At 45.0% G+C, this 9,607-nt stretch overlaps 1 protein-coding gene across 1 annotated transcript; it reads left to right on the plus strand.

The window, feature by feature from the left end:
- The first annotated feature begins 60 nt into the window (after positions 1-60).
- LOC142830346 (cytochrome P450 2H2-like) lies at positions 61-9,212 on the plus strand. The gene is made up of 6 exons (XM_075934521.1): positions 61-219; positions 1,130-1,306; positions 2,104-2,245; positions 3,787-3,974; positions 5,428-5,569; positions 7,023-9,212. The coding sequence occupies exons 2-6, from the start codon at positions 1,154-1,156 to the stop codon at positions 7,202-7,204; spliced, it is 807 nt and encodes a 268-aa protein (XP_075790636.1). The 5' UTR covers positions 61-219; positions 1,130-1,153; the 3' UTR covers positions 7,205-9,212.
- The last annotated feature ends 395 nt before the right edge of the window (positions 9,213-9,607 follow it).

Here is a 9,607-nt window from a genome sequence, read left to right on the forward strand (position 1 = left end):
TGTGGAGGGAGAAGTCCTTGCTGTAAAACTGACTCCTTTTAGTTTTGGTTCCCTCCAGAGCGGTCCTTTGACCCCAGCCTCCTCCTCGCCCACGTCGTCTCCAATGTCATCTGCTCCATCGTCTTCGGGGACCGGTTTGACTATGAAGATAAGAACTTTGTTACTTTGATTAGCTACATATTGGAGATTAGCAAACTCCAGCAATCTTCCCGGGCAGCGGTATGTTGAGAGATTTGTTCTGGTTTTATTGACTGTAATGGGAAGGGGATTTCGCATTCTTTCTTTAGTAATTTTCCCTAAAAATTGTTATATGACATTCCCCATAATGGTCCCGTTCTTCTCATTGGGCTGCTGCTACTATCAGACTGACCTTCCAACTTCTTTCTCGGGGATGTTTAATTTCCCTCACAAAGCAAGTCATTAGCCAGAATTCGATTTGCTCAAGGATGTTCTGTGACAACACAATTGGGACAAATCAGGGAAATCTCCAGTCAATACAGTGATACCAACACCAGTCTTAATTCACATGCCCTAGCGCTTTTGAAGTGTGCTATGTGAATGTAATCGCATTCCCCATCTCCAAAGCCAACTTCCTTTCACTTCCATTTCATACCACCCCGTAAGCGCGCTCCCCTTTTCTGAGAGCCTCCCCAAATGCACGGTGAAAGGCCAAACGTTCTGCTGATGTGATTCAGATAAAATTAATGAAGATACATTAACAGACAGTCTGGCCCTGCAACTTCCGCTTCAGAAACTTGAATGCATATTTTCCTTTTAGAGTTCATAATGGTGGATTGCTACCTAAGAAAATCTGTGGCAGGAGGGAAGGCTAGGCATTTCCGTGGGTTTTTTCTTCAGGAGAAGAATGTGTGATTTGTTGGAAAAAATGGAGTATGTCTTAGGTGACATAACTAAACCTTGGTGCAGTTTTTCTGGGGAATTTGTGTCTGTATTATACAGTCTTACTTCGAACTTGCAACGTTCTGTTGAATTTTGATTTTGATTAGAAGGCTCCCTAAAAGTATTTAATTGTATGGCTGTAGTTGTGTCTTTGGGGTGACTAGTGAGACTATCCTTGTCTCTTGAGTCCAGATAAATCAACCTATGTTTTTTTTTTCAATCTTTATAGCTGTACAATTTTTTCCCAACACTCATGGATTACGTTCCTGGACCTCACCAAAGGCTATTTAAATTATTTGATGAGTTCAGAAGCTTTGTTGGGGAGAGAGTGAACACACATAAAGCGTCTCTGGATCCCAATTGCCCTCGGGACTTCATCGATGCTTTCCTCATCAAAATCGAAGAGGTAAGTGAGGGCAGCAGCTCTTTCCCAGCAGTGTGGTAAGGATGTTAAATGTTGGTAAATTGACTCGTCAGGTAGTGGATGAACTTTCCGTCGTCTACTCAACTAGTCGATAGGCACTTCCGCATTCCTGCTTTGAAATGTACAAGAGCCGCTGCTGGGGATCTTGTACATTTCAAAGGAGGAATTCGGTACTCTGTGTGGCATGAGAGTGTGCCTGCTTTGAAATGTACAAGAGTCCCCCTCTGACACTGGCCTCCCTGCTGCACTGCCAATTTGAAATGCAGCACAGAGCAAGGTTCTGCTGGAGTCTCCCCAGCAGATCCCGGTCTCTCCGCAGCATTTCAGCAGATGCCCGGGTTCCACAGCGCCACTTTGAAGTACCCTCTTCCCCCCTCCTCCTTTGCTGGCTCTATCGACTGGGCTATCCGATAACATCCGTACATTTGGTGGGGGCTGAACATCTCCCGGGGATACATTTGTTTAATATTGACCTGGGGCATGGCTGTTGAGACGCCCGAAGGGAAGAAATGGTTTATACTGAAGGAAAGTACGCTATACTGCTCTGTTCTCCTGCTTCCTATGAAGTAAAAAAAAAATCAGCTGTTATATTGAAAGGCCCAAGTACTGCAGTAATGCCGCTGTAATCTGTGGTGCCATGGGCCATTTATTTGAGGTTTTTATAATGACAGCAGTTTGGTCTCCTGTTGGGTAGAAGATGATTATTTTATGGCCTGATAAGAATATTTCTTACAGCTTTTCAGTCAAACCTGAAACGCCTTCCCCAAATTGTTTTTCAGGGGCAAAAGAATGGCGACACAATATTTACAGAAGAAAGTATGCTACAAAGTACAGTTGGGTTATTTTTCGGTGGAACAGGAAGCGTCAGCCACACCCTATGCTTTGGACTCCTGGTTCTTCTGAAATTCCCAGAAATAGAAGGTAACAACACACACGTGATTTCAGTCGCAGATCCAGAGAACATTTGGGATATGTTTGGGAGGGAGCAGCTTTAACCATGATCTCAACAGCTATTTCGGCACATGAGAACTCTGAGGCTATGTCTACACTGGCGTAATCTTGCGCTAGAGCTACGCAAATGAGGCTAAGAGTGGAATATTGCCGAGCCTCATTTGCATATATAATGAGCCGGAATTTTGCGGAAGAGGCTCTTGCGCAAAAAGGAGCTGTCTACACTGCCCCTTCTTGCGCAAGAAAAACCCTCTTGCACAATGCCGTTATTCCTGAAAATAATCAGTGATAATTAGAAAATATTATAATAAATTGGCTATCATAGTTTTCCTACCTTTACAGTAGATACAAATGTTACCACCATTTTTCAATGCCAGGTGTGTTTCTTTTCCTGGTAAGTTAATCAGCCATTGGAAATAAATTCTTGACCATTGTTATTTCTTTATACGGTGCCTTTATATTTCTATATAACAAGAGAAAACACACTTCAGTTCAAGATAGTAAAGATGTAACGTTTCAAAACACTAAACAATTTTAACAACACAATTTGCATTTACAGATGACTGATCTCAAAGCCTTTTTTTGCCCCTTGGAACTGTTTTGTTTTATAGTACAATGGCCCTGTTTACAACAATAAGATCTATATTGACAATATAACATAACACTATACATCTTAAATTGCCCTCCAAACACGGTCTTTTTCAAGGGCATTCTCAAATACGAAAGAAGTGAGCAAAGAGTCCTGTTCTAAGAGTAGCAATCTGGCCAAATCACGTCACTCTGGGAATTGGGGAAAAAAGTCTCAGGTGTCAATAGATTTATTTAGGAAAGAACACATTATAATTTTGGGGTTGAGAAGCAGTAAAATAACGACCTCAGCTTTCCATTGGGAGCAACCGGAATGTCAAAGGGAATCACTGAAAGAAAGCCGCTGAGCTTTGTGGGGGAGACGTGAGAAATGCCTGGAGCAAGAAATGGATACACAGTGTGTCCCCTTCAGCCACCAGATCACCTGGCAGTGAGCCATGTTGCTATCACATGGTGGTAGTTCATTGGTTAAGGGAAGTGAGTAGAAGATGGGTCCTGCCCCGGACCCCCTCAGGCAGGAGTTCTCATTGGAATAGCCCCATTGCAACGGGCAGTCTTGTGCCTGTATTGACCATCTGAACAAAGGGCCCCAGGGCTGAATGAGCCGTTGGGAGTGAATTCCTCTCTCAGATCCAGACCAGAGTTGATGCTCCCAGGCAGGGGCGGGCCGTGAAGTGGAGGCAGTCTCGGCTGACACTGACCAGGCTGTGCCAGCTCTGAGAGTAACAGGCAAGCTGCAGGTGGAGTGGACTGGCAAAGTCATCGCATCTTCCGAAGTTATCAGCTTGCCGGTGTCAGGATTGTGGAACTCAAAGCTCGGCCCGTGCTCGAGACTATGCCCAGAGCAGAAGGGGGGTGACACAACGGTGGGAAAATCTGTAGGAATTTACTGTTACTGTTAAACCTCACTCATCTGGTTACAGCGAAAGTTCACGAAGAGATTGACAGTGTGATTGGCCGAAGCCGAAGCCCCGGCATGGCAGATCGAAGCAAGATGCCCTACACAGATGCCGTGATACATGAAATCCAGAGATTCCTTGCACTTGCGCCTATAGGTTTCCCACATGCTGTGGCTAGAGATGTTCATCTCAGGCAGTACGTGATTCCCAAGGTCAGTTCCGAATGCCTGCGTGTTAAAGGTCAAGTTTGTTTACTCTTCTCTCTGTTTAATTTCAAATTATTCCTTCAACGTGATTGGTGCGGTGGGTGTGTTTACTGATTTATCAGTCATGGTCCAGGTATTGTTGAGTCTCTCTCAGTCTCTACCTAAAGAAGAACAGACGTTGGAAGTGTTCAGGTTTTCCAAAGCAAGCAACAACAAAAAACCCTCCCAAACTCTCCACTGTGATCATCTACTTTGATTTCCTTTGTAGGAAGGAAGGCTCATAGACCTTCCTCTGACTAATTCCTTTAATGCAGCTTCTCTCTCATTTGTGGGGTATGTTGCTGATTTAACTAATCTAGCTACAACTACTCAAGAGAGAGATCTTGGAGTCATTGTTGATAGTTCTCTGAAAATATCCCTCTGCGCAGCAGCAGTCAATAAGCAAACAGAATGTCAGGAATCATTAACTAAGGGGTAGAGACTAAGACAGAGAATATCTTATTGCCTCTGTATGTGACCATAGTGCGCCGACATCTTGAATACTGCATTTAGATGTAGCTGCCTCATCTAAACAGAATATATTGACTTTGGAAAATGTTTTTAAAAAGGTAACATGATGAGGGGTTTGGAGATTAAAAAGACTGGGACTTTCCAGTTTAGTAAAGAGTTGACTAAGGCAGGATATGATAGAGGTCTATACAATTATGACTTGTGCGGAAAAAGAGAATAAGGAAAAGTTATTTACCTAGTCCCACAGCATAAGAACTAGGGCTCACCAAATGAAATTAATAGGTAGCAGGTTGAAAACAAACACACAGCGCGCAGTCAACCTGAAGAACAAGTTGCTAGGGGATGTTGTGAAGACCAGGAGTTTAACAGGGTTCAAAAAAGAACTAGATAGATTCATGGAAATCAGGACCATCAGTGCATTTAGACCAGGTGGGAATGGGTGACAGGAAAGGGATTTCTTGATCATTCCTCCTTCTGTTCATTCCCCGTGGGGCATCTGGCATTGGCCGTGGTCGGAAGACAGATACTGGGCTAGATGAACCTTTTGTCTGGCTCAGTGTGGCTGTTCTTATGTTCTTAGGTCAGATACACTGAGTAATAGGAAAAAATTATCTCCTCTATGTTACGGCACTTTACACAGAGACTGTACTATGGTTATCCCCAATTTACAAACGCAGTAACAAGGGATCTGAGACTGAAAATGACCTGTCCAAAGACACCCCGTGTATCCCATCTCTGTCAGTGAGTAGTGTCAAGTGTGGACTGCACTTCAGCGGAATTCGCTCTGCTCATGAGATGTTATTTCTGCTTTGTTTGAAAGCATGAAGTTGAGGGGATTCACAAAAATGAAGAAAAACAAAGATCAGCCCAATGGTCAAGTGAATTTTGAAGGCTTCTCTCTTTTGGCGAATTTTCACCTGAAATCTTTTTTCTGCTTTTGCTAATTCAGGGCACCACGATATTCCCTGTCCTGAAGTCAGTTCTATATGACAGCAGGGAATTTCCAAACCCAGAGCAATTCAACCCAGGACACTTCCTGGACGAAAATGGTGCCTTTAAGAAAAGCGATTTCTTCATGCCGTTTTCTGCAGGTAAAAGAAGCTGCTTTTGTTTCAGATCCCGGCCTGTCTCCTAACTTTCCCTGGTTGTTCTCAGACTGGTTTGTGCGCAGCGTTTTGGGTGGCTCATGAGGAAGGATCTGTCACACTAGCAAAGCAGCTATCAGTCTTTGCGCCACTGTCTCTTCCTGCTTATTGGTCTGAAGGAAGTGTTTGGACTAGGCATACACTCCCTTTGCTTCACGTCACCTGAAAACTTCTAGTCTTTCTTTGTGTGCTGTCTGTCTGGTGTAAATTAATCCGTGGTGAAAGGTGCAGACAAAGCTAACATCGAAGGGAATACCAAATCTAGAGTAGCCAGTTTTGTAGTCATGTGGGACCATGTAAATATCGACCATCCCTCACTGGTGTTTGTCAGCCTCTTCTTAAAACCTTCCAGTGACAGGAATTCCACAGCCTCCTTGGCAAGCCTGTTCTAGAGGTTGTCTAGCCCTATTTTTAATTTTCCTCTCTAATCTCTAACCTAAATCTCCCCGATTGCAGAGTAAACCCATTAATTCTTGTCCTACCATCAGGGGGAAAAGGAGAACAATTAATTCCCGTCCTCTGAAGTCTCTTTACTGTATCTCTGGTCTGTCATCGTGTCTGATGACCACACTGGTCTGGGGATCAGCTTTTGTAAACCTTCAAGCATGATTCATTTTGTTGTGTTACTCTGAAATCTCTCCAATGTATCCACGATTGCTATAGCGAGGAGCTCAGAATGGGACAGGCTGCTCCAGTGGAGACCTCACCAGTGCTGAGCAAAGCAGGAGAATGCCCTGCCGTGCCTTGCATAACCCACGCCCTCTAATACATCCCAGAATGTTTTTAGCCTTTTCTGCAACTAAATCACACGCTTTAGGTCTATTTAATGTGTGATCCACCCCTTAATCCCTTTCAGCAGTACCACTGCTTTGCCGCTACAGCTCATGGAATAGTTATACAAATATGAGACTCACACTGAATTCTATTAACCGAGTCATTCATGAAAATATCAACCACTCTGCAACAAACTATAGATAGGTACTTTTTCAACAACTGAAAGGTCAACCATCGAATAGTAACTTCATCTAGACCACATTCTCCTAGTTTGTAGGGACCTCTCTCCGCTAGGCTGCTAACCCTGTTGTAGAAGTCCTTTGGTCTGAATTGGCTTGATTTGTTCTTCACAAATCCACACCGGCTTGGCTTTTCCTCATCAATCTTTTATCACCTACATACCTTGAATTGGATTTAGTTAGTTTTGGTGTCTTTCTAGGCTGACTGGTTACAGTTGCTCTGATCTTCTTTCACACCTTCAAGATCTCTGAGGGAACGGCCAGTATCTTCAATCTCTGTGTGCATCTAACCTTAACCCGGAGCTGTTGCTTCCATAACAACTGTATTTAAAATGTGCTGCAAAGAAAGATCTCCTGCCTCAACTCAAAATTTCGTTTCCTTGCAGGGAAACGGATTTGCTTGGGAGAGGGCCTGGCTCGCATGGAGTTCTTTTTGATACTCACGGCGATTTTACAGAACTTCACCCTGAAACCAATTGTTGAACCCAAAGATATTGATATTATTCCAGCATCATCATCTGTGGGCAATCATCCAAAACCATATCAGCTCCGTGTACTTTGTCGGTAAAGGTTACCTCAGTACACGGGGAGTGCATCTGGAAGGCATAGAAATGCAGTGTCTGTTCACAGCAGAGGTAGATGCACCACTGAATGCTGAGGTCATGCTGGCCTCACCTCTTCCCTTCCCCATCCTCCACGCTTGCAGAAATTTGTATTATAGTTCATGCAGGTTCCAGGGTGGCTGGGAAGGCTTTATCTGGTTTTTTGGCTCCCTCGGTGCCTTGGACGTCCCGTAGCCGTACCAGTGAATGTGGGGAGCCCCAGAACCTGCATGGAATATAAAAGCTCAAGTTCACTCAGTCACTTCCAGCTGCTGCACTTTTCTCCAGCAGGAGATGCTGGAACACGCCCAACCCCACCCTCTGGAGAGCCCGGGTGCTGTGCTGCTTCCTTTGCAGGTTCCTTCCCCTCCTCCCTACAGAGCTCCCTAGCCACTGGGCCCCTCACTGATCCTCTCTCTCTGCATGGCTGCTGGGCACCCCTCCCAGCTGCTAAGGAAGCTAAATTGTCTGAATAACAAGCCTTGAGGATAAGGGGGAAGCAGTAGATGTGCTGTACTTAGACATAAGAAAAGCACCTAATACAGTCGCGCATGATCTTCTTAATAATAAACTAGGGCAATACAGTGTCAATGGGGGTACCATAAGGTGGTTGCTTAACCGGTTGGATAACCACTCTTAGTGAGTCGTTATCAATGATTCGCAGCCATGCTGGAAGGGCATAATGAGTGGGGTTGTGCAAGGATCAGTTTTGGAACCGGTTCTGATCAATAGCTTCATCAACCACTTAGGTGATGGCATAGAGAGAACGCTTAGACAGTTTGCAGATGATCCCAACCCAGGGAGCTTGCAAGTGCTCTTGAAGACAGGGTCATAATCAAAATGATCTGGACAAACTGGAGAAATGGTCTGAGGTAAATAGGTAAAGATCAATAAAGAGAAATGCAAAGTGCTCCACTTAGGAAGGAACAGTCAGTTGCACACACACAGAAGCAAGGGTGGAGTCTGGGTGGGGCCATGTGCAGAAAACACCTGCTGCAGCGTTAGCCAGGCTCCACAGGCGGCAGCTTCCCCCACTGCCCATGCTAAACGACCTGGGCTTGGGCATGAATCTGACTGTCGTTGATTCTGGATTCAAGTCCTCGGTGACAGAAATGAGCTCGTTGTCTTGAACCAGATAATTGCTGGATTTTTATATAACGGTGATTTAAAAAATAAAATATAATATCAAAAGTAACCGTCCATTGACTCGCAAAGCCACGTGCCGTGATCGTGGGGTGTCCTCAGACAGGCACAGCTGGGAACAGACGCCGCATGAATTCTCAGGTCAGCTTTGGTGCAGTTGACAATTATGGAAACTTTGTCATTGACCAAGAGTTGGTAACAGTGTCTGGCCCTTGAGCGCTAATCACCCAATCGCGATGATACAACACTTGGGGCTCAACATCTTGCAGAGTTTTCTGTGGCTTGGCTAGAACTAGAGTTCTCCCTGCCCTGTTCTTTCATGCCATTAAAAGGAAGCGCAGTGTTAACACAGGGAAGCAGGGTCTGAATGAAGAACCCAAACCGTTCGCATGCCCAACCCTTCTCTGCAGCCCCCCACTCTCATTTGGCAGCCAGGGTCAGTTTGCAGTGCGCTATGATGCATTAGAACTAGCTGTGAGTGTCTTTTTATTTTTATTCGGTAGCTTCCTTTGATCTGTCTGTTTTCACTTGCAAACACTTAAATCCTATGGTTTTACTTAATCCGGTCACTTTTGTCTACTATTTGTACTACTTTTGTCAAGCCCAGTGTAAATAATTATTACCTGTGGGTGCAATTGGTGCGCATATTCTCTCTTTCATTGAGAAAGTGGCCAAACGTCCTTTGAACTTTCTTTGTGTAAATTTGTTACTTAGAGAAAGATGGATTAGTTTGGGGCATTCACGTTCCTGAGCCCTCCTCCCCGTTCTGGTTCCCAATTCTTTCCTTCCCCTGCTGCTGCCCCCAAATAAAACCTCCCGTTCTTTGAACAATGGTCTCTTTATTGGTTGAACTGCAGGGCTGGGTGGGGGATGAAAGGCAAACACAAGGAATGCAGAGGCAACTTGTGGAGAGCCACGTGGAAGAGGCTCAAAATACTGGCTTCAAAGCCTCTCTGATTTTCCCTACCCTTCGCTGTGCTCTTCTTATCGAGCTGGTGTCTGCCTGCTCAAGTTCTCTGGTGAGGCGCTCTGCCTCAGCCCCGTACGCTGACAGATAAGTTTCCCCTGGCTCTCTCTGAGATTATGGAGCGTACAACACCCTGCCACCACAAGGGACATGTTGCCTTTGCTGAAATCAAGGCCGAATCAGGAGACTCCTGAGCCTTCCCTTTAAACGTCCAAATGCACGTTCGACCACCATCCTGCCCTCACGCAGCCTGTTGTTG

This window comes from Pelodiscus sinensis, chromosome 8 (genome assembly GCF_049634645.1).
Source record: "Pelodiscus sinensis isolate JC-2024 chromosome 8, ASM4963464v1, whole genome shotgun sequence".
In the NCBI taxonomy this organism is placed as follows: Eukaryota; Metazoa; Chordata; order Testudines; family Trionychidae; genus Pelodiscus; species Pelodiscus sinensis.

Bases quoted from the DNA above. Each gene is read 5' to 3' on its own strand.
- LOC142830346 (XM_075934521.1), top strand. From the start codon at position 1,154: ATGGATTACGTTCCTGGACCTCACCAAAGGCTATTTAAATTATTTGAT. The intron at 1,307-2,103 runs GTAAGTGAGGGC...ATTGTTTTTCAG, and splicing joins TCCTCATCAAAATCGAAGAG to GGGCAAAAGAATGGCGACAC. The intron at 3,975-5,427 runs GTCAGTTCCGAA...TTGCTAATTCAG, and splicing joins GGCAGTACGTGATTCCCAAG to GGCACCACGATATTCCCTGT.